We start from the raw sequence: 26260 nt of genomic DNA, 5'->3' as shown, positions 1-26260 counted from the left end.
GGATTCCTCCGGGTTCTCTGGTTTCCCCCACAGTCCAACGACATGCGGTACAGGTGAACTGGGTAAGCTAAATTGTCTGTAGTGCATGGTTGTGTATGTCCTAGTCCTCCAGGTTGGGGGTTGAGAAAAATTAGATGTTACAAAACACCAACATGATGTTAGATATCAACTTTGATACAAATGGCCCTGGGAGTAGGTATTCATTTTTGTCTTTATTTAAAAGTTTTAGTTTAGCTTACTTGATCATTTTAAAGCAATCGGTTTCCTAACATTTTCCTAGTAATGTGAACCCTAACATGTAATTAATACAACTAATTATTTTGAGTCAACGGAACTTTATTAAGAAGGTTTTAATTACTTAATAAACGTTTGCTTTATTAAGAAGTTGTAAATACAAACTGTTTTAAGTTACAGTATGCTCACTTAAAATTAATACACTATTTTAAATTGTGGGTGAAATAAGAGCTGAACATATTTACTGTACACAAAAATAAAACAACAGGCTCATTCTGACTTGAACTATAGTGTAATAAGATATAAATTAATAAAATAAGTAATGATAATAACAATACGTTTTAATATATTTTATATTTTAAAAACGTTATGCTGACAAATTCATAGATTTAAGACAAAATATTTTAAATCACATGTATTTAGTATTTAATTCAATGTAAATTTTAGTTTTTTTACATTTGTGTTTTCATATACTGTATTATAATACTGTACCTTAACTATTGTTGCAAGGAATAATATTTCAGTCAATGAATTTAGTAAATTTAAAACGTAGACCTTTGAATTAGATTCCATACCAATAATAATGGCCAGATTAGGTTTCTTGGGCTTTCTTTTACATGAAAGTGCATTTCTTCACATTCCCAAACATATAACTCTCACTTTCCATTTTCTGACTGCAAGCTCTAAACTTATATTAATAATGCTGCCATCGTGTGGCAACTGTGGGTAAAAGACATCTTCTGTTTTTGTATTATTTTTTTACTTAAAAAATAATAAATACAAGAAAAAAAAATAGAAAAAATTTAGGAAAGAGAGAAAAAAAACTTTACAAAGTCTCAATCATTAACAAAAAAGATCATATTTAAGAAACGTATTGTTCTTATTATTAATTAGCTCAAGAGATTCAATATTGAATGAAATTTCAGCAAGAAAAGTAATAAATTCAGGTATTGCCTTTAGGAACTTATTTTTGTGTATAAAAAAATGTACAAAGTAACACAAACAAAATTAACAATAAGATCGAAGAGCATGATCATTATCTGAGAAATACAAAAAAAAAATATGTATTTCTTTTAGACAAGTTTAAATCATATTTAAACAAGGATGATAAATAAAAAATAATGTTATTCCAAAGAAGTTTAACTTCTGGAAGTTATAAAGTTTCTTTATGTATATTGCTGAAAGTACACACATTAGATATATCAAAATAATTAGCAATTTGGGAATTTGTAGGATATACAATATGCAAAATATTTAAATGTATCTCTTATTTTGTTTGATATGCTGAATGTTTCAGGTAATAACCTTTCTCTCTTCCATTTAATACTTTCAGGAAAAATTGGTCCAGAAAAATGTACATCTTGGATAGGTATATACAAAATAATGTAACAATCATCTGAAATTTCTGTTGTTGCATTTTTTTTTTTTTAATCAAAAAAGACACTCCTTACAAAAAAAAAAGTTTAGGCATAATTGTAAAGTAAAGAAATGTTGTAAATAAAAGCACATACCTTGGTGACAAGCTCTTTATAACACAATTGAAGGATTTGGCTGGCAGAGATAAATTATAAAGTGTCATAAATTCCAGAAATATTTCAGAATATAGCAATCATTATTAAATAAGTCCAAAACAAAAACAATTCCTCTTTACAACCACCTGTCGATAAAAAGAACTGTCATCTTCTCTTACTCCACTAGGCCACAGTTGGTGTGATCATGTTTCATTCAGGTTAAATAAAGCAACAAACACTAATTGTCATAGTTACATCAACGCAATGCTCATATACAATTATGATAAAGTCAATAATTGTGCTAATCCTTTTATATGTGTGTTTGTGTTATCTGATGCAGCAAAAAGTGACTATGACTGAATCCTGTAAACACTTGAGTCAGTTTAAGACGTAGGTGCGGTGCACTGTTTGCACAATGACACAGAGAGATATAAAAATAACATAAGGTACAAATCAGGAAGGAATGCCATTAGGTTATTTGCTTACTTTTTCAGTTTTACTGAATTTCTTTACTATTACTATTTATGACAACATAACCTGTCTGCAATTCAGATTTTTAAAAAAAGGAATGGAAGGAATAAAAATGAAAGATGGGTTTAGCCAAGTTTGTGGTGTGGACATTACCAAACAAAGGCAGGTAAATGTCCTTCAGCAGATAAAGAACAGTCTACGCCCGGAAGGGAAATAAAGTATTAGCACAATTGACAAAATGAAACCACAGCACAAACTACTGTACGTCAACATGACCGCAACCAGTGATGTCATTTTGGTTACATTCAATTTTATGAATATATTTTACCAAATAATGATTATAAATGGTTATATAATTCATTGATTCATTTTCTTTTCAGCTTAATCCCTTTATTAATCTGGGGTTGCCACAGCGGAATGAACCGCCAACTTATCCAGCATGTTTTTAAGCAGCGGATGCCCTTACAGCTGCAACTCATCTCTGGGAAACATCCACACACACTCATCCACAATGGACAATTTAGCCTACCCAATTAACCTGTACAGCATGTCTTTGGACAGTGGGGGAAACTGAAGCACCTAGAGAAAACCCACGCAAACGCAGGGAGAACATGCAAACTCCACACAGAAGCGCCAACTGACCCAACCGAGGCTCGAACCAGCGACCTTCTTGCTGTGAGGCAACACTACTGCACCACTGGTCGCCACAGTAGAATGAACCACCAACTTATGCAGCATATGTTTTACTCAGCAAATGCCCTTCCAGCTGCAACCCATCACTAGGAAATGTCCAGTCAGTCATCGACCAAAGCTTATGACCATAGGTGAGAGTAGGGCCATAGATTGACCAGTAAATTGAGAGCTTTGCTTTTCGGCTCAGCTCTTTCTTTACCACAACGGACTATACATCGACCACATTATTGCTGCCGCTGCACCAATCCGCCTGTTCTGCGACCACAGAATTTCATCTGTGTTATTCGCAGACGATGTTGTTCTGTTGGCTTCATCAAACATGGACCTTCAGCATGCACTGTGGAGGTTTGCTCCCAAGTGTGATGTGGCTGGGATGAGAATCAGCACCTCCAATTCCGAGGCCATAATGGTTTGCCATCTCCAGGTTGAAAGAAAGTCCATACCCCTGGTGGAGTTCAAGTATCTTGGGGGTTTGTTCATGAGTGAGCGAAGCTAACATATAAGTTAACAAATGCAAATAATATCAATAAGTAAATAAATAAATGTGCCTCAATTATAGTCATTTTGAATTTATATAAACATTTTAAAGAATAATCAAATAGATTTTTTTTTCAACCAATTATTTTCTGTTGTGAAACTGAGGCTGTAAACACACAGGCCAAACTCACTTATTTATCACAGTAGATAAGAATATAGCAAAAGTTTGTTGGGATTTACATCTGTAAGTTGTTGGGATTTGGCTGTAAGAAGAAAAAAATGTAAAAATGTCCAATTGCACCTACAGAGCAAAAATTAAGAAATTACAGTCAACTACACATTTTATGAATCACTATGGAAGACAGAGCCGCAGGTGTCTATTTTGCCCCAACACACCTTTAAGGGGAGGGTTCAAGTGGACAACGTCAGTTATTTAAGTCTTCCAATTAGAAAGCCTCCAGAACTACAATTCGTCATCACTTACATCGTCTCAGATTGTTGAAAAGGCTTTCACAAAAATAAGTCTCTACTTTCCACAAACAAACTCATGTGTTTACATTTTTTTTTTTTTTTTTTTGGAGCAAAAGATCAAAAGGCATGGCAAACATAGCAAAGCATCTTTCACATAATTCTTAACTCATATTTACCAAAGGTGCAATGCAATGTTAGTGGAGAGAGGACTCTACATTGTAAACATAAATTTGTGTTGACAAGAAAGTCATGTGATGAACCAAAAGAATCTCCCCAGTTTTTTCACACAGCTAAACATCATTATAGAAACACCTCACACCAATGCAATAAACACTAATTTGACAACATCAGGTGCATCAGAAAAACTATATTGTAAATATTCTACATAATACATAATGAGAAACCAGGAAATTATTAAAAAGTATATGTGTAGCAAATTAATCAGGTTTTTACACTATAGCATTTTTAAGTTGTTTGAAGTTAAAATAATTTTTGTTTTGCTTTTAGTTTTTAATAACTGATCACTGGCGTCACAGTGGCACAGTAGGTAGTGCTGTCACCTCACAGCAAGAAGGTCGCTGGTTCAAGCCTCGGCTGGGTCAGTTGGCATTTCTGTGTGGAGTTTGCATGTTCTCCCTGCGTTCACGTGGGTTTCCTCCGGGTGCTCCGGAGACATGCAGTACAGGTGAATTGGGTAGGCTATATTGTCCAAAGTGTATGAGTGTGGATGAGTGTGTATGGATGTTTCCCAGTGATGGGCATCCACTGCGTAAGAAAAAATGTACTGGATAGGTTAGTGGTTCATTCCGCTGTGGAGGCCCCGGATTGGTAAAGGGACTAAGCTGAAAAGAAAATTAATCACTGTACATGTACATGTTCATTGGATTACAAAATGTTCTCATCAAAATTTTCATAATTTTTTTCCTCATAAATTTTGATGTCTACCTAATTCAACTCGATTTGATTCCATTCGATTCAATTTAGTTCAATTCAATTCAGTGCAGTTCAGTTCAGTTCAGTTCAGTTCAGTTCAGCTCAATTCAATTCACTGAGCTTCACTGTCTATCCCACAGGGGTTAGAAAAATGCCTTTAGACAGGCTCACACACAAACAACACATAAATACACTTTAAAAAATCCTATTTAAAAAAAACAATGGCAGTGGGAATAAATGTCTTAAGTGTCTAATAATTAGCCTATTTTGCTTTGAATATTATGGCCATGTGTTGTTCCTGTATAGCTATTTGCGTGAAATAAATTCTTTTTATAACATATAAAGTAAGCAAGTTAAAAGTAATCTAAAACTCATACATAATTATAAGGTTTTTGTTAAATAGAATTTTTAGCATAACCAGACTACAACTGTCGTACCAGCACTGTTTATGAAAAGCAACACAAATTACTCACAAGTTTATTATGTAAGTACCCTCTTATGCTATCATTTTAGTATTCCTAGATTATCCTAAAAGTAACTGATGGGTTTCAGTATATGGGCTGGTTTGACAATCTATTTGTTCTCATGGTCAGGCTGAGAGACAAGTGTTATGGGCTGGTTTTTTACTCAAGCACGCCTACCACCTCCACTGCTATCCAATAACACACTAAAAGAGTTCAACTTGTTACACGGCGAGATAGCTAATGAGCGATCATCCAATCACTTAAGCCTTCAACTAACCTGCGTCGGATTTTAGCTTCAGCTTTCGGCGCACCTGTTGGTGATGTACATGTCGGACCACGATAGCTTCGCGTTCATTTCTCTTCACGCTTTCGTCTTTTCATCTTTTCGTTTTATCACTTCAGCCTGTTCTATCTGGAGTGGTATCTTTATAACACGGGTGTGAATAACTTTTTTTTTCAATCTTTTGTCCTCGTCGAGTGGAAAGATGAACCACGCTGAGCTCAGAAGACTCTTCGCAGCATGTGATGGGAATCAGTCAGGAAGAGTCGAGTATGAGGACTTCACTACTGTTTGCCGAGAGCTTAATGTCCCCGCGGACGACATCAGGACTTTATTCAACAAGTTTGACCTGGACGGAGACGGATATATCAATTTTAACGACTTTTCGTCAAGCTTTCAGGAAGTTTCGGAAGCCCTCAATCTGGCTTCGTTGGGAAACTGTTTGCATAGTCAGAGAAGAGCTTGGGATGAGTTTGAAAACACGCTGGACGGAGATGTGGCCTTTTATTTGGGAAGGTGTGTGTTCAATTGTAAAGTTCAAAATCACAATTTTTAAGCAACATTTACTAACAAACTAGAAAAGTGTTAATCTAATCAGTCTAACTGGGTCAGTGGCGATAGCTTAATTTTAAAATTTTTAAGGCAATAAACTTCCTAAAATATATTTTGTAGGCACACTAGTCAGTTTTTGTTTTTTTGTTTTTGGCTTCGTTAATAAGTGAACACCGTGATTTATTTTAGTGTAGTTAATGCTAACGTTACCTTGAACATTGAAAACAAGGTTATGATGTCAGATTTTCTAGTTTCATAATTTGAAAGTGTAGATTTATTATTTTTTTTCTGGGTTTTTGGCAAATTAATTAACTGCTATATAGGCCTACTATAACCTATTCCAGCGTTATGGATGAGACTTTTGCAGTAAAATCTTAAAACATAAATCCACCGAGAAAGTATGTGAACATGTATTAAAGCATGTTTATTTTTTTCTAAAGCAACTAACCACAGAGATAAGTGATCAGACACACATCAATACACATACAACATGCTATGTAGAAATTCTGTGAATTAAACTGCAAAACCCAAATTAAACGATGCTAATTAAAAGGATAATAGTTGGCTCTCTATAAAACAAAAATTGATTTAATTTTGTTTTACATTTGCCACTTGTGACTTTGGTAAATCAAAGATTATTGTTTAAAAACGGTGACATTTGAGTATTATTACACTACTGCAAAACACAAGCCTACAAAAAAAAAAAAAAAAAGACTTAAGAAGGGTTTCACTATTTTGATCAAAACATAATTTTCATTGCAAGGTTGACATTTGCATGGAATTGCTCTTTTGAGACAGCTATTCTGTACAGTAATGTTATTACATCTCACATAGAAGCTAGATCTACATAATCTAGTCTCAACATTTTAATCAAGCTGTCATTAGGATGATTTTAAAAACCACCCCTGTTGACATTAGGTCAAGAAATTGCAGAGCTTGTACAGACACATCCATGCCATTTTCGCTACTGAAAGGAAAGTGTTTGGCACATTTACATATTTGGCTAAACTGTGCTCTTAGAAGAATGATTGGTGTCAATGTTTAACAATGCCAGAGCAAAAAAAAAAATGTTTTGCAAATAACTAAGCTTGCTTTTTTAGGGTCTGAATAGTTCCTGTCAATGAGAAACCTTTTTTGTCCCTTCGAAAGTATACAGTGTATGCAATAGTCAACATTTAAAGTGATTTTAGTAATTTTTTTCTTTTTTTTTCTTTTATGTATTCTTGTTGTTTTTTCATTCAGCCTCTTTTTTTTTTTACCCCCCCCCCTTCTCATGTCTGCAGACAGTGGGATGCACTAAGTGAGTTGTATGAAGGGATCCACTCTACATCAGATGAGCTGTTACTGCAGCAGTTTGAGGATCTCATCAGGGCTCTTGTGACTGAGATCAGAGAGCACAGAATGGAGAGTGAACAGCTTGAGACCAGTCTGCGGAGGTGAGGGGAGAATTTAAGGGGGTTTGCCATTGATTCAAAAATCGTTTGGTTGGTTTGACTTTTAGATTGATGTGGTCAAAGAGTTCTCAATGCAGTTTAAAGGCACAACGTGTAGCTTTTTTCTTTTTTTTTTTTTAATGTAAAAAAAAAATAAAGTGTTAAAACATTTTACTGACTTAAACACTTACCCCAAATGTTTACAAGAATGTTACATTCAGTAAAAAAAGCTGTTTTAGTTAGTGACACTGTGTTGTCATGCTAATAACATCATACATCCTTAATTTCTTGTTTGGCTTTATAGAAAATAGAGAAACACTAAAGTGCATTTTATTATACAACAGAGAGCAGCATTATAACTCTAAAATGTATTTTGAATGATAAAACAGTGCTGCTGCTTCCCCACGTGATCATGAAGAGGTCTATTTCATTATGAAAGCTCTGCTGTTTTCGTGCCACATTACACTTGTTTCTCATCAGCAATTGCTTCAGTGGTCTTGTTTGGCTTCGATGACTTTCAACCTTTGCTTCAAACTACCATGATAAATTTTGAATACTTTAACTCATCTATGAACATTATTTCTGAAGGAGTTCTGTTGAATGTAACAAAGACAATTATAATGTAGATTTAAAGTTTGCATCTGATTAAAGGGGCTGTGAATATATACAAGTGTACAGGCATTCATTGTAAAGCTTAAAGTGCCACAAATTTAGTTTCTGTAAAAGCCTGTAGATGCACATTTTAAATAGACAGTTTTTTTTGTTCTCCTTAAGAGCAGGTTTTTTTTTTTTAATGCGGTGAAAAATCTAATGGATGTAAAGTCTGCATGCACATGGGTTAATGATATGGGCTATTCTAAGAGAGCTATTCTGTACATTTAATGTCAATGTATCTCAACTAGATCTACATAAACTATAGGCTCAATATTTTGTCAAGCTTTCGTAAAAGTACACCGCACCTATTGACATGATGTCAGGGAATTGCAGAGCTTGTGCAATCATCCATTTTACTATGGTCAGATGTTTCTTACTGTTTCAGCTGTTTTTTTTTTTTTTTTCGTTATTGAATGAATGCGCAGATTTGTTTCCCCTTATATTTGCTTTACTCGCTTTCATTCAGCTTAGGCTGTGTTCCAGTCCACTTCTAGACACACACTTGTGAACTTCCCTTCCCTTGTTCCTTATGGGAATCCCCTCTGCTGTTTTAAAGTGCATTCCGCTTCATCAACTGAACAACTGACCCAGAATACAATGCAGTTGTGATGTCACAACAGTGTAGTTCCCAAGTGCTAAACTGTTTGGGGACTGAGAGAGTTAGCAAGTGAAGCAATTTGACTGAAATCCTGCCACAGTCACTGATTTATCAGGGATTGCCACAGTGGAATGAACTGCCAATTGCTTTTTACTACTACTACAAAACTTTTACAAAGTTCCTGTTTACAGTTGACTTCATGCTCACCAGTATCTCATAAAAAGTGTTTCTAAATATTTTATTTGGTCATATGCCTTAAACTTACTATACCAAACATTTAATTTGTAACCTCAAACTGTCTATTTCTGTTTTCCCAGAAAAATATTAAAGCAGATTGCATATTAAACGTCATTTTATGGACCTTTAGAAGTTGTGAGGGTCTTTAAGAATTTTAAAGAGCTGTGCAATGCTGTATTGTACTAAATAACATTAATGGATCCACATTAGTTTTTAACTTCACTGACCTGGTTTTTATTCCTGTTCAGGAACTTTTTTTTTAACCACTTAATGGATTCCAATTCTAAAACCTTTATTCTTATGAAAGGAGGAAATAAAAATGTAAAAACACAGAAGGTTGAGTTACTAAGCTTGTGCTCCCATTTCACAACTATTTATGCATTTCTTTCTATAGGCGTGGACACCATTTCAGTGCTCTGTTTTCACAGTGAGACACAATCCAGGCCTGTGTGTTTAGCGTGAGGCTGTTTGTTTCACCTCAGATCCACTTCACACAGTTGTAGCAGTTCTCAAGAGCCCTACCTTCGATCCTCCCTTCCCTTTAGTCAGAGGTTTACTCTACTGCGCCTGCTTGATGAATCCGATAACACTGTGTAGCTTAAAGGAGTTATTCATCTCTCCAGGGGAACCTTTTTTTTTTTTTTTTTTTTTGAGGTCCGGGTGTTAGTGCACCCAGATGCATTAAAGGATATCCTAACACCTAGACTGACGGTTTTAAACCACTTTCTGGATGAAAAGACTTTAAAGTTGCAGCTTTACTATGAAAGTTTTATTTTGATGTGAATAGGACAGAGGAAGTGTCTAGCAGTCAGCTAGCAGAGATGGAGGAGGACTTGCAGCAGCAGCTGATCCACACAGAACGAAGGGTCCGAGAAGAGGTGAGCCAGACAAATTTGTTTGCTTGTCCACACTGATTGTGGTGTGGCATATTTATGGATAGCTATTGAATATTATGAAAAATAATGCAACCATAAGCAGTAATATTTCTGATTTAATATATTTTAGGGCTATTCTAATGTGTTTTTAGTAATTTATAACATTTTAGTTGGACCATATTAAAAACATATATATATTTTTTTTAGTGTGTAATATGATTGGTGGTGATTTGTTGTTGTTATTACTTGAAGTATTGTCTATATAGTTGCCAAGGCCATAATTCTTTACTGTTTGTTGTTTTATTAACTAATTTTAGAAATTATTTCTATTACATTTTAAGTATTTGCCAAGGCAATTTTAGGTTGATGATGATGATATTTTTTACTTTTCATTTCTATTAGCTTTTAGAAATGTCTTTATCTTGACACTAATTGATGAAATAAATGATCATGAGATTTGAATTAGTTTTATTCTGTCTTGTAAATAGTGGAATTTCAGGTTTAGCTTCACGTTCATTCTTGTAGCCCAGTGAGTTTTTCTTTTTAACAGGAAGGCCACTCTGACCTGTGTGCACAAAGACTTCTCTATGAGCGCTTGTAAATGCCTCTTTATTAGGCCTGTGCATATAAGAAAAACACTTCTTGGGTTTCCTACATGCAGGAGCAGAAGAAGTTGGATGAATCCATTGCTATGCTTCAAATAAAACATGAGAATGAGTTGGCAGACCTGCAAACCACTATAGAAAGGCTCACAAAGGTGAGATTTAAGTGATTAAAATTTTAAAGGGTAGTTCATCCAAAAATAAAAATGATCTTCATTTACTATTTCCCTTTTCTGCTGGAGCTAAAAGTAATTTTGAAGAAAGCTTGAAACCATAGACTTAAGTAGGGAAAACGAATATTATGGAAGATTATCGGTTTCCAGCTTTCTTCAGAATCTTTTTTTTTTTAACCAAAAAAAGAAATTCAAACCGGCTTGTGAATTTATCACCTTAAAATAAGGTTCTATCTGACATTTGTCAAAATTGAGTTGATTTTTTTTAAATTATTATTATTATTATTATTAAAAGACAACTTTTTTTACATTGTGTTTTTTTTTTTTCACCTTTTGTTTACATTTTAAGACTTTATTTAAAAACAAAAAAAGGTTTTATCTACAAAGTCGAACTCTAGCTTGGCTCTATAAGGTTCTTTCTGTGAGCCAATCAGCATTTTTAATGCACGCACGAGAACCAATCAGGATGAGCTTTCTTTGCTTTCTTCCATTGTTATTTCGCTGGACTGCTCCATTGACAGCGGGAAACACCAGAAAGACAAAATCAGAGTCAGCCAAATGATGCCGCAGCACACAAAATTGAGATGTGTGTAAGTGTGATGAATTAGAAGCATTTATTAACATTGAGATTCATTTATTCATTTTCTTTCCGGCTTAGTCCCTTTATTATTCTAGGGTCACCACAGCGGAATGAACCGCCAACTTATTCAGCATATGTTTTACGCAGTGGATGCTCTTCTAGCTGCAACCCATCTCTGGGAAACAACCATACACGATCACACAAATACACTATGGCCAACTTCAGCTCACCCAATTCACCTGTACCACATGTATTTGGACCGAACATGGGGAGACCATGCAAACTCCCCACAGAAATGCCAATTGACTCAGCTGAGGCTCGAACCAGCGACCTTCTTATTGTGAGGCGATCGTATATGTCTCAGACATTGAGATGAAATGTTAAATTTTACATTGTTGAAAAAGAAATGAATATTAAAAAATGTATAGATTAAATGTGAAATATATTTATTTGTTTACATAGTCAGTATAACACATTTTAGTGCTTATTAAACTCATTTGGTCATTGTCTTTCTTTTAAAGTCTTTAAATTTTAATATTAAGCCTTTAAGGGCAAATACTTTAATTCATTGGGCATATACTTCAATAAGTATAATTCGTACAAAGCATAAAATATAAAAAATATTAACATATTAATTAGATAAAATTAACAGCTGCACTGGAAAAAAATTTGTAGCTCGGCCTTGCATGCTTAATTTGAACGAAAAATATTCATCCGAAAACAATGTTATAGAAGCCAAAAATGTAACTCAAGCATCAACGTATTGTTACAACACCAACTTATATATTTTTTTAATGGTATTTTTTGAAACTTAATGCTTCAATGGATTATCTGGCAGATAGAACCTTATAATTACAAGTAAAAAATAACTTTTCAGCATTTATCATGTTTTTTTTTTTTTTTTTTTTAACTCCAATTTGCAAATGTAGAAACTTTTGATAATTTGATAACTTTAAAGAACCGTTAGAGTCTCTGTCATGTTAATTTATGAAAGAGAACTGTTACACACATGTTTGCTATATGGAATGCAAAAACTTCGAAGCTCGGTATCTTAATCATTCGGAACGCAGATAGAACCTTATTTTTTTTTTATGTACTCTCCTTTTTAATATCATTACATCTTTGTACATTTGATCTGATGTTTTTGTTGTCTCTAATTTTAGCAATATCAAGAGGAGTCAAAGTTAAACACCCCCAGGGAAGATTCAGTCAAATTAAGAGCCCAGATTAAAGATCTGATGGAGGTATGACTCAAAGTATTCCCACTTCCAGATCTGTTCTTCATCCATTGTTTCTAAAATATTTGGAAATGTAAGGGAGAGTGTGTAACATGCCTTTTTATTATTATTATTTTTATTATTATTTAATTTTTAAATTTTTGCCACACAATTAAATTAATCCTTATTGTTTTAGGTTCAGTCCACTTAGGTTCAATAAACAGCAGTAATGTAAATGCAGTATATGACCAAAGGAAAGTATACTGAAAAGTTATTTGGAGCTACTACAACTTGTCTACAATACTGACATACCTTACTCCCCTCTATTCCAATATATACAATATTCTAAATACCAAATAAACTTCTGTGATTGTCAGCTTTTTTGTGTGTGTTCTCTTCCTGCAGGAGAATGAGGAGCTGAGGGCTTCTCTCATGAAAGCCCAGATGAACGTCTCCATTCTTCAGGTTGAGTTGGATAAGTTAAAGAATGCCTTCACTGATCAGAAACGCCAACACGAGAGGTCAGAACTGATGCTTTAGTTCATTTCATTGGATTTGTGCTGATTAGATGTGACAGGATTTCAAATAAAATTAAAACCTAAAACACACTTTAGACAATGCATAGTTTTGCAATGGAACGCATTTTACAAATGCTTGAACACCAAAGTAGTGGCGTGTTAGCATTGTTTTTTTTTTTTTCTTTTTTACTTTAAGGCGTATGTCTAGCTAAACTTTAGGTGTCAGAATTCATTAGTAATCTGCATTTAGCTTGTTCGGTGTAACTAGCGTGCATTTTATTGCAGCCTCAAAAAAAAATAAAACTCTTTATTGTCAATCATGAGCTAAGCGTGAACACTTGAAAGGAATTTGATTTTAAATTGAATTCATAAAGCTGGTGGCCCCTCCATAGATTTTGTCCACAGGGTCTTAAGGCCTTAAACTTTGATTACAATATTTAAGACATTAAGTCTTAAATTTACTGAAATATTGTTGTACTGTAGTATTTATTTATTTTTATTTTTATTTTTTTTAACTGGTCATTTCATTTGTACATAGCTACCCAATCTGGCCAAAACCCATACAAACACCAACAATCAATCTCAAAACTTTAAACTTTATTTTGATTTTTAACTCTAAGATAATGGTTTAATTTCCCTACAATAACATTAGTTTAAAATTGCTGCATGTATTTACTGCTGAGGACACTGACCTGGACAGATTGTTGTGCATACATTTTTTTTATTTATTTATTTTTTTTATAGTTTAACTTTTAAAAATTTTATTTTATTTTAAAGGGAGTTTGTCGGCGGTAAAAAAAAAGGTAAGGATACTAATAGAGCTTGCTTGTTTTTACACTAATTTAATATATTTTGCTGAGAAGTATTACAATATATTAAAAAATACTATTAATTTATTATTATATTAAATGTAATAAACTGTAATATTTTTTTTCAAATTGGGCCAATTGAAGAATCCATTGATGTTTAGCCCTTTATACGTCTAAAATCTCATGGTCTTAATTTTAGTGACCCCTGCAGAAGTCCTGGTCCAATGTTGTTTGACATTGTAAAAGAAATATTTTACAAGATGTGTGTTTTAACAATAGAACATCACAAGAGTTAAAGAAAATAGTGCCATAAGTTTTGAGAAAAATCAGTCATTTTAGGCCCAAATATCAACAGGAAAAATTAAACGTCCCTGCAGTGACTGAACTGAATTCTCTGAGTGTCATATATTTAAAAAATAAAAATAAAAATAAAAAAATTAAATTTTTTTTATGAAGTGTAAATTCTGGAAAGCAATAAAGTAGATATTGAATGTATTATGATGCTTTTTATGTTCGTGCTTAAGAGAAAGTGATGACCTCAAGAAGATGGTGATGGAGTTCCAGTCTTATTCCAGCCATATAGAAATGCTCCAGTAAGTCACTGCAGTTGTTCTTTGCAATTGTCAGAGTTACCAGATGTTCTAATGAAAGAAATAGTCTTTATCTGGCTCAGAAGGAATGAATGAATGTTTTAACTTCTCTGCTTCTCAACAGGGAAATGAACAAATCTTTGTATGACAGCAATGATGGGTTACGCTCCGCTCTGAGCCAGGAGAACGCCTCCACCAAAAGACAGGTAGATTATTATTATTATTATTATTATTATTATTATTGATATTTTTCTCAATTGGTTCTGCAGTCATCTGAACCTGCAGGAATACACCACTTTGTCTGGAATTCATTATAATACACACCACAATAGCTATTCTCATTAAAATATTAGCTTATTTTGTTTTTAGCTCTCCCCAAGAAATGAAGTTCTTCCCAGGAAGATGAAACCGATTCGACAGAGTACAATGAATCAGAGCAGGTAATCATAATCTCCATTGTTTACTGTGTATTTTTCTGTCAAGGTACAACGGCAACAAATACAAGTAAACACAGATGGTTTCTTGTTTAGGTCTGTTTATGTTTTGTAATATAATTTTCTTAAGAAGCCATTTGTGTCTTATTATATCAATATCAAGTTTTACTAATGAAGAGGACACTCTGGCCCTGGTGAAGTGCTGGGCTGAAAAGTATTTGGACAGCGGTGTTTCCGTTCAGTCAGAAATGGATGCAATGTCAGGTATTGATTATGACAGTGACGACAGCCATCATTCAGTGGAGACAGTGCATCACAGCTATTCCTGTGTCCCTTCTGAACTGGAGGTCAGTTTTTACTAGTTTCCACACTACATGGATGTACAGTATGTGACTGTAAAAAGACAGCAAGATTTCTGTTAAATATCTTGTCTCGTAGGTGTCAGAAGTGAAGCCTGAAGCTTTGAGATCTGTAGCTCGTAGCACAGTTGGCTCCATATCATCCTCACTTCGGCGGCGTTTGTCTGCTTTTCCTGTCAAGGTAATTCATGTTTACTTCTTAGTTAATCTGAAAATAGGTAAATATTTGATTTAGGAGTTGCATGATTCTGAATGTATAAGAAATACTTTTTATTTTTAAGTTTTGAATAAACTGCAAGCATTGTCTAATAGACATCCAAACGTGTATAGATTGACTGACAGCCAAATTTAGCCTTTTAGCCAGTTTAACTGTAGTCTAGAAATATCCTAGTAATTAAATAGACTGGATTTAATGACTACATATAAAGTCTTTCTATTTGACCAAACTATTATTGGAATTATTATTATTATTGTGCATGGAGTATATTTAAGATGAGAGTTTAGCCTTGTTTTAGCAGACATCTGTATGTTTTGACGTCAGATGTCTTTTAAACCAAATTTGCTTGGTTGGAACTAACTTGCTGAAAAGTTTACTTGAGGTTCTAAAACTGATAATACAGAATAACTCGCTTCAATATATTTTCTATAAATGGCAGCTGGATTGAGTGATTCAGTGACTCATTCATTACTTTCAAAGGTAATTTACTAAGTATATTTGAACTGTGAACTTATCCTAATACTTTGACTTTTTGTCTAAGTATTGAACTAAGAAATGCTGTTTGGTTAAAGACTGAAGCAGTTTAAAAATTGTTAGGTGCTTTGAATGTTTGTTATGATCATAATAGTCAGGATTAAAACACAGACCCCCATAGATTTTGGCAATTTTGTGATCGCTAAATCCAATGCAAATCAAAAGGTGCAGTTTTTTTTTTTTTTCTTCCCCGATCCTGCTAAATTTTTAATATAAATGCAAAATAATCGCAAAAAATGTAAACCTCAAAACATCCATTTCCATACCACAAAATATTTAAGTTTACAATTAATTTTTACATAAATTATAGACATTGCATACGCAGCGCACCTGATGTATTTGAGTGTTTCTCAAATTACATCTGGGGATTGTTTTGCAGCTAATGCAGACAAGCAGATAAAGCGCGGGTGATTTATCTGTGAATTCAATGCAAAAATAGGATTAGACATCCTGTGCTGCAAAATGGCAGTTTTGTGCAATTTATACACTTAAGACTGCAAAAAGTGGGAGCAAACCTCTAACAAACAGCAATGGAACAAGCAATAGCAAACGGCTTACAATGATGGAGATTGGTTCAAGGATGACTGCCACTGGACATGACTCAATTGATGGACGTTATTTTTGCTTCACATGTATGGCTGATATTTTCAGTCACTAAATGATTTTGTTTAGCTCTTTCCCTGCAGTTAAAGATCATGCCTTAACTAAAATGGCAAAAAAGGTTTTCTAAGGCAAAATGTTAATGTTAAAACAAAGCAATTGGCATCCTACAAATCATATAAAATTGATAGATGTAAAGATTTGACATTTTGAAAGCATACTGTAGATGTCCATTAACCTGATTAATCATACAACTGTTCTCTGTAGCAAAATGAGGAAGATTTACTTGACACACAAGATCTGGCTCCAGTGTACCGTTTGGTGTTGGCTGGAGATGCCGGGTCAGGAAAATCCAGCTTTTTACTGAGGTTGAGTCTTAATGAATTCAGAGGGGATATACAAACCACTCTTGGTGAGAAGATGCAACAATGCCATTTTTTTTTCTTAAGTGTGTTAATGTTACCATATGAATACAGTGTGATAATGGAGAATCTTGCAGGTGTTGATTTTCAAATTAAGAAGATGCTTGTAGATGGAGAGAAAACAAACCTTCAGATCTGGGACACTGCTGGACAGGAAAGGTACAGTGTGCTTTATGTAATAACCAATTGTAGGCATGGGCTAGTATTAAATTCTGATGGTATGATAACCTTGCATAAAAATATTACAGTTTCATGGTATTGTTTACTGCTCTAAAATATATTTTTTAAAATGTCTGGGTAAAAAAAGATAACTTTCCCTTTTGAACACAATATATTTTATTTGAGAAACATTTAAACTATGTTGTTACAGTCAACATGTCAGGCTAAATAATGAAAATTAATCATTGACTTCTGCTGTCTTCATTTAGTTTCAAAATCAGATTTTTATTTATTTATTTTTTAAACGGCATACTTTAGATATTTTCTGCTGAAAGATACTGTGGTCCTTAAAAAAAACAAATAAAAATGCTTACACATACCTTGAGAATGGGATTTTTTTTTTTACTGTTTTAAAACCTCTACTTTTCCAAACAGCGGTATACCTTGAAAACAGTTATCGCCCTATGCCTAACCAATTGGGTACATGCATAGTTTAAACAAGGGCATTTCCCTTGCTAGTTGTATCATGCCTTGCATTTCAAAATTTGGAAAATGTCCCCTTTTTGATAAGGCTAAAAAAATTAGTTCCACTTATTTTACAATCACTTTTGTATAAATAATAATAATATAATATCATGAATTTTGTCTAAACTCAAAGAAAAAAGAACAACCCCAAACTGATTTAATAAATAGTTGATTCTGTTTCAGATTCCGCAGCATTGCCAGGTCATATTTCCGCAAAGCACATGGAGTGTTACTACTGTATGATGTCACATCTGAAAGCAGTTTCCTGAATGTCCGTGAATGGGTGGAACAGATCCGGGTACAGTAACACCAATTTAATGTCTTTACACCTATTTTACATTAATTGTTGTTGGGAATGCAACGATTATAGATTTGTTGCATGATTATAGTCTGAGGAATAATCGTGGTGGCTTCATGGTTATGCATTTATTTGTTTCAAAACGCTAAACAAAGATAGAAAAGATAGAAAATCACAACTATTTTTTTTTTTTTTTTTTTGCTGCCCTGTAACTAAATAATACAGCACAAAATAATAATAAAAACAAACTTCAGTCTTTCTCTTTGGATTTAAAAGGATTTTGATATTTAAACAAGTCATTTTACACTGAAAATAAATTGCAGAACAATGAATAAATTAAAAAGAACCAGTAAAAAAAACAGCATTTTTCAAATGTAAATCTAAGCTACATATTAGTATTTATATAGGAATTCTATAAGTATTTCCCTATTAAAGAGAATGTGTGTTGGTACGTCTGGAACGAGTGTATGTTGCTCCCAATATATGTGCACAAGACTGGCTCCTATATTAGAAATAATGAACTTGTGCATGGATAAGACGCAATTTGTGAATGGGCCCTTCATGCTGCTAGCCTCAGCCATAATACAGTGTGTGTGCATATTAGCCTTGGTGTACAAGCTTGGAGCTTTAAATTAGCACCAGTGTTGATGAGTCGGTGTATTCCAGGTTAAAGCCTTTACGATTAAGTGTAATGAATTAAAGGGCGGTTAATAGTGAAATCGGTTAATCATCACACATATTGTGCAGTTCCAGAATGACCACCATATTTAAATTTAAAGAGTGAATCCCATTATTGTTGTGTGAACAGAGCATGACATTTGAAGTGATTGACATTTTAGAAACGTCTTGCTCATTTGGATGCTACAGTAAATGTTAATTGCTGTAAATTACTAAACTAAAGGTGTTTAAAACTGAAAAACAAATGCAGCTCGAGTTTTTACATGACCTAAATGTGTGCACTTTTCGCACAGGAGTCAACAGATGAAGACATCCCAATGTGTATAATAGGGAACAAGGTGGATCTGAGGGCAGCGAGGCCAGAGGGAAGCTGTGTGAGCTCTATCCATGGAGAAAAGCTTGCAATGGTCAGTTTTGACTTAGATTTGTTTGTGAAGAGCATAATAAACATTGTGTCAATAGTAATGGCTATTGTTTATAACAGAATTATAATGCCCTGTTCTGCGAGGCAAGTGCTAAAGAGGGGACAAACGTCATTGAGGCAGTTTTACATTTAGCAAGGTAAGATACCTAACACTTCATAAACCGAGGGCTTTTCACACTTGAGACCACATCCCTGGGTATCCTGCTTCATGTATCACATCATTTTGAAATTACTCTGTTTCAGAGTGTATAATCTGAAACCCTGGGTTTATTTGAATATCTGTGCTGTATGTAAGCTGCTGATGGAGCATATGTTTGAGAAGGCAATGTAAAGAAATTATCAATGCAAATCAATCAACTGAAATGAGAAAATATAGCATGAGTTCACACAAAGGCGATCATTTTAAAAGCTTTACATTTAAACAAGTTTGTTTTAATACAGTTTTGAATGGTCAAATATTCTAATAATGGTCATATGTAAATATATAAATTCATATACTAAACTGTTAACAGCAAATTCTATTTTGACTAAACACACTATTTTTTTGCTCCAAATTGAAACCTTTTAAACAGACATATGGCACTGGGAGTGGCTTTGTTGAATCAGATATTTACATGTTGCTTTAGTCACAGCTGATTGGTAAAGTTTGGGTTTGCGATCTGTAATCCAGTGTAAAACCTGCTCTAGAACAGGTTAGCCATGTACTCTAGCACAAGCTACTGCGAATGTTGGCTAAACAAACCCTCCATTTTGAGCCTGAAAATTTAGTGGCTCAAACCAAGTCAACTTATCTGGGTAAAAATTAAACCGTCTTTGTTTTACCTGTAGAAGTGTGATTTGTACAAATTAGATCTCATATTAGATAATGTAATCTTCGTCAGTTTTTCACCAAGTGGGATCAGATTGTTTAAACGTACTCCAGAATAGGTAATTAAACTTTAATACTAGAAGAACCTCCAATGTGTTCTTTGTCAAATCTCTATCTATGGAGCAGTTGTATTAGATTGTCAGCTTTTCCGTTTTTTGTTCGGTTAACACTTAAAGCTATTTTTAGTGGATCTGAGCCAAAGTTGGAAATTTTCACAAATAAATGGCAAAAAACAAAAAACAAAAAAAAAAACATTTAACAATTTCTCGCCTTGAAAATGACAATAGAAACGGACATGGTGTGGGGGGAAAAAAAGAAAATGTAAGGCAGCATGTGATCAGTTAACTTGTTACATGACCTATAGTGTTTCTCAATCACGTTCCTGGAGGACCACAGCACTGCATGTTTTGGATGACTCCTTTGTCTGTCACAACTATTATAGGTATTTCAGTCTCTGCTGATGCTCTGAATCAGGCGTTTGATTTAAGGAGACCTGGAAAATGTGCAGAGCTAGTGGTCCTCCAGTAACGTGGTTGAGAAACACTGCTCTAACCTTACAAAGCAATCAACAATCTATTACAGCCATGTAGCTTAAAAGAACTTCCGCTTTGCTTTCTTTTCAAATTCTGAAATGAATGTAAGCTTTTATTTCCAGTGTATAATCATTCATCCAATTTAAAACATTTAGGTTAATGGTTCACATTTAAATTTTCAATTGAACCAATGAAAAATAAATAAGTTGCCTTAATATTTTCTATCTCTATGAGAACAATTTAATATAACCTGGGAGGCAGCACTGGTCAGTTAACCTTTTTATTCTGAGCTCAGAACATGAACAGCCTCTAATGGGGCCACACCACAAGGGTGCTACCCTTGTTGATGGTGATGGTTAATATTTTGTAAATCAAATAATATGTAGGCCTGATACAATCAATTTATCGGCATATCTTGCAATACGTTTACATGACTTCAATCATTTATGATGGCGCAATGTATATCATCCATCATGATTTAACTTTTTTAAATGAAATTTCTTCTAAGTTTTTGCTGATTGCGCAGCTTCTGTCATCTAATCGTCATTGGAGGTATACGGGTTCAACTCTTTCTACAAACAATGTTTTCTAATATAATCCCGTTTAGTTTTTGAGCACTGGTGAGACCTTTGACACTTATGATTGGCCATTGTTCACTCGCTCAATGGAAATAACTGTAATTGCTTGGTGAACAGGGATGATCGTAAGAGCCAGTGACGCGGTCACTAAAGAACAGCTATTTTTCATCTATTCATCTACTACTATCTATCTAACATTTATTACTGAACCGATAAGGTGCAATGAAGGGTAATAGGTGATTTTTTTTTTTTTTTTTTTTTTCCTTTAAAAACAAACATGTTTTTCACCCTTGAATGTGTTTGACTATTTATATGCTGTTATATAATCAGCAATTTTACATTTTAGTCTGTTTATAAAATGGTCTTAAAATGACAATAATAATACTTGCGCGGTATATTGTCATAGAAATTATCGCGATAACAAAAGTGACTTATCGTGGCAGGCCTAATATTGGGCCCTAAATCACAGAAGCCAATAAACGCATAGTAATTAACACAACAATCCATGTATTTTAACTAACTAATAACACTAACTAACTAATATAACACAAACTAACTCATAACCATTTCCCATGATGCACCTGGCTATAGGCTATAAAACAAATATTAAACTGAATTAAAAATTAATTGAAGTACTGCTTAATTTTTGTGCCAAGTTTCCTTGCTTTCCAAAAGTATGTGTTTGTCCCAGGGTAAGCTCAGTGTAGAAAGCCCTATTACAACGCTTTAAAATCTAAAGGTTTTTAATGTCTTCTGAATCCTCATCATTACAGAGAAGTAAAGAAACATGTTAAACTGGGCCGGAGGTCAGAGTCACAGGTCAAGCTGAGTCTTCACAAACGGAGGAAGACCCTGAGCAACTGCTGTGGAGTTTAAGTCTTGTTTGTTTACTTGTCTTTTATTTTAGTGTCAGTGCTTAGTTAAGCTAACAATTTATTATAATTTTTTTTAAAATAAGTATTGCACTTTGTGAAATCAAGTCCTTTTTATTAGAAAAAAAAAGTTTATAATATATTATTTGTTTTATTAATTGTAAATTTTAAGCCATTTTATACAGCTTTGGATGTTTCATTTGCATTTTGTTTTTGTTTTTTTAAAAGCACACTGATCAAATGTATACTTGTGCATTTGCCTACAAATGATCAAATCACTTCAGGGTTCAGTGTTTGTTTTTTGTTTTTGTTTTATTATTTATATGTTGTAGTTATTGTGACAGATTTACAAATAAAACTTTTACATTTAAATCCAAATCCAAGGTCTGGAAGTCTTTATTAGGCAGCACAAAGAACACTGCTTTAGAACAAACTCTGATTTGAGCGACATTTATTTAACAATTTTAAGTTGATATTAATAAGGAATGAGATTTAAAAATGCAAGTGTATGTGGTTCCAATATGTATTTTGTTCTTGTTTCTTTACATGGTAAATACTGATCAAGAAAAGTAGGTCAATTTACACTTTTACTGTGTACATGTCTCAAACCGGTGCAATACAATGGAAAGTACCAACAAAGGGGCTTCTGAATTGAGACCAAAACCCCACTATAGACTTATGGCATTCATAAATAAGATGGCTTGGATCTGTCCAGAGGGTTTGTTGACATCTACTGTTTGGCTTTAGAATCCCCTTTTTCGTGGGCTTTCTTTTGCTTCTGTTGCATTATTTCTGCATCTCTATAAAGAAAAATAATGTATGAAAGTGGCGTTAAATGTCCCATAACTGTATCTAGTTTAAGTTAGACGTGCATTACAGCTTACCTCTGCTTCCTGGCAGCAGCAGATAAACCGTCGTCATTTCTCTTGCCCTTTTGCATATCACTGTGTTTTTTGACATTCTTTTGGCGAGCAAGTTCACGCTGATTTCCCCCTAAAAGAAGATAATGTTTAAGTTATCTGGTCTGACTGGACCATATCTTTTAGTCTTCATAACATGTTTTTACTTCTATTTTTTTTTTTTTTTTTTTTTTTAAGACATGGAATTAGTTATTGTAATTCAACATGCTGTGAAATCATTTACATTTGTATTGGTCATATTTCAAGGAGCATTTTGTGTTAAACTTAAATTTAACTTTTGGTTGTAGGGCTACACAATATATTGTTTGAGCATAGATATTTTCTCTAGACAGAGAATTTAAGGACAATAGAATGAATGTTAATTGTCTGCAGGGGTTTTAAGGCCAGTGCCCATATAAACCTTTTAAGAGCATAAAGTTAAATTTAAAGATGAATTTTATTGAAAATCTTTATGAAGACTATTTCTTTTAACTATATGCTATACAGGCATTAATTTACATTTGAATTTTCACTATCTGTAAACAAATACTGTTAGACTGTCCACAGGAAACCATAAATCATTATTTCACTTAATAATTTGCTCCATTGTTTGATTGTATTGTTATTTCAAATATTTATTTCACACCTATAAAATCATTGCAATCAATCTAAAGTTTTTACAAAAAGGGTTAGTCATTTGGTTAAACTTTATCGCAATATATTACATTATCCTATACAGTTGAAATCAGAATTATTAGGTTTTTTTATTATTATTAAAAACTGCTTTTATTCTGGTCAAAATTAAACGAAAGACTTTATCAAAAGAAAGAAAGAAATTATCAGACATACTGTGAAAATGTCCTTGCTCTGTTACACATTTAGGAAATATTTAGAAAAGGGGAAAAAAAATCTGAGGCGCTAATAATTTTGACTAACTACCTTTGCAATATGTATTCCAGAGAAAAAAAATGGCAATGTCTTTTCCAATATCTTTGTTCCAAAAACTTTTTTCAATATCATGCAGTGCTAATTGGTTACACAATATAACGATTTTATTTATAAAATAATTTAATTCGAATAACAATATAGCAGTATTTAATTTTGGACCGACCCACAACTAGCCTACATATTGTGTTGATTAAAACAGGTGGTGTTCTGTTTGCCTCTTTGCTCGAACATTGTTATCACTAACAACATACCATGGCTTAACATACACATGGCACACAATATGCTAAAAACGTATTTTAATAACGCCTAATCATAATGGATCTCAACCTTTTTGTTTCCAAAGATTTAATAAGAGAAATGAATGCAATATACACTTAATACGACTAGCTCTGTCAAAGCTGAAAGGGGTGTGTGCGCTGTATTATGGTGACACTAACATGTACACAACGAAATGGCACCTATAACATATTCAGATGTGCTGAACTCTGTGGAAAACAGCTGCATTCATTAACTAACGGTAACTTTAAACTGTTAACCATTAAGTTTAAAATTGAATCGGTCAATCCCAAATGCTTCATAACGTTTGTCCATCTAAATACTGCTATAATGACTCAAGTGAGATCAGTTTATATACTCACTCGTCATCTTTGATCAGTTAGTCCAGTTTTCAGATTAGCTCACCCAAAGGGCCGCTATTTTATTGCCGAACCACAAACTACCTTCCCTGTCTGGCGTTGAACTCACTCTGGATGATTCCACCACAGCATCGCGAGATCTCATTCTGCACAGGAAGCAGCAAACATCTGATTGGATATGTGAGGTGTGACGTCAGGTACAGGGTTAAACTGGGATGTGGGATGATAGTCCAAATATTGGAATGTTACTGATATTTGCACCTTTTGTAAAAATGAGTGTGATCGTTTGTCACGGGTTTTTTCCCCATGGAATGTATCATCATTGTTTTGGAATGATTTAAGTTCATGCTGCTTTTCCAAGGGTCATATGAATGGTAATTTGCACTTTAAGAATGTTTTGTTATTTTGAAAACCAAAAGTCGTAATTAGATTTAGAAGTCACCGAGAAATTTGTTTGGCTAGCTGGGAAATTTTAGTTTTACAAACAAATTTTAAAGTTGCGTAAAATTCCAATTTTATAGACTTGTGTAATTTAATTAAACTTTAGATTAATTGATAAGAAATGTTTCTTTCTTGGGTAAGTATGATTTTTTTCATGCTTCTTGAATTTTGTTTTTATATTGATATTTTTAGTTAACGTTACATTATTTTTACGTGTAATTTTAATTATTGTTTTGCTGAGAGTGAACAATGAACCAAACAACTTTGCAATCTTATTTGCCAAAGTTAAGAAAATGGAAATAAAATGACAAGAACTTTTTATTTGCCGTTAAACAATGCTAGAACCATAATAACAATTCTTATCAATATCATAACTTTGATATAAAGTAGGGCCTAAAGCCTACAGTATGGATTATGACCAACAAAAATAACTACTGATAGGCCTAATTTGAGGAAGAGGAAGTTGATGAATTTTTGAGCCACCAACAGCCTATAATGACACCGTGTAATTGCTGTCAGTCGGGGCCTGAACTGCAGTATTTTCCCGGACTCTAAAACATTAGCATTTAGCCTACATGTTTAAAGGGATAGTTCACCCAAAAAAATGTAATGGTCATTTACGCAACTTTAATTTTTTCGCACCTTTCTTTTGTTAAACACACAGTTTAATGAAGGCGGAAACTAGTAACCTGACTTCCATAATATTTTTTTTCTTTTTTTTTTTTGGTGAGTGTTTTTGTGCAAAGCCTAATTTAATCCTGTCATTAGATAAATACACTAAACCACCAGTAGGTGGGGTCAAGTTCCCGTCTTAAAAGGACCGTTCACTCCGCATAAATAAAAATAATACATTGTCATAAATTGCTTATCCTCAAGCCAATAAGATTTCCATTCATCCTCGGAACACAATTAATGACATTTAATATTGAAATTGAAAAGAAAATTGAAAAGTTTTTGTTCCTCCACTGAAAGCTTATGCAGGGCTACTTCGAAAACCCAGAAACATTATGGCTAACTGGAATAATTTTTTCTTCTGTGAGAGCTACAGCCTTTTAGAACACTGAACATTCTTCATTTTTTTGTATGGAATATACAGGTTAGAACCCTATTTCTGGGTTCAAGCCTCATTTAAATGGAGTAACCCAACCTCAGTAGCTGACTTTCACACATTAAAGTCAATATTTTACAAAATAATCATTACAGTCTCTGAACTTGCTGTATCCCAGACACTAATATAATAAAATATAGGAATGGATATAAACATTACTGTCATGTTAGTATTAAAGCACACTGTGAATTTATATTAGTACCCATTTATATGTAGTTTCCTTTTGGCATCTGATGTGATTTTTGTGCTTGTTCAAACTACTTAAAATATGTTGTGAAACAATTCTCAAGTTTTTTAGGGGGACAACTTAATTTTGTTCAATCAATCTAAATTTCTAAATAAGCTAACTTATTCGA

The 26260-nt window shown here is 33.6% G+C and overlaps 2 protein-coding genes across 2 annotated transcripts; one reads left to right on the top strand and one right to left on the bottom strand.

Moving 5' to 3' along the window:
* The first annotated feature begins 5542 nt into the window (after window positions 1–5542).
* rasef2 (RAS and EF-hand domain containing 2) lies at window positions 5543–22251 on the top strand. The gene is given in 17 exon segments (NM_001089427.1): window positions 5543–6050; window positions 7370–7522; window positions 9796–9886; window positions 10545–10640; window positions 12402–12482; window positions 12861–12976; window positions 14307–14375; window positions 14497–14578; window positions 14742–14812; window positions 14970–15153; window positions 15245–15346; window positions 16784–16928; window positions 17016–17097; window positions 17806–17920; window positions 18892–19005; window positions 19083–19159; window positions 21775–22251. Coding segments are annotated over 17 exon segments (1992 nt in total). The 5' UTR covers window positions 5543–5739; the 3' UTR covers window positions 21878–22251.
* On the bottom strand, window positions 22171–24478 carry serf2a (small EDRK-rich factor 2a). Its single transcript, NM_001172661.1, has 3 exons — window positions 24359–24478; window positions 22758–22866; window positions 22171–22673 (listed from the first exon to the last, which is right to left on the bottom strand). The coding sequence occupies exons 1-3, from the start codon at window positions 24363–24365 to the stop codon at window positions 22604–22606; spliced, it is 186 nt and encodes a 61-aa protein (NP_001166132.1). The 5' UTR covers window positions 24366–24478; the 3' UTR covers window positions 22171–22603.
* Window positions 24479–26260: the final 1782 nt, after the last annotated feature.

This window comes from Danio rerio, chromosome 18 (genome assembly GCF_049306965.1).
Source record: "Danio rerio strain Tuebingen ecotype United States chromosome 18, GRCz12tu, whole genome shotgun sequence".
Lineage (NCBI taxonomy): Eukaryota > Metazoa > Chordata > Actinopteri > Cypriniformes > Danionidae > Danio > Danio rerio.
Note: the sequence above shows the minus strand (reverse complement) of the source record. Positions and strands in the feature narration are given on the sequence as shown.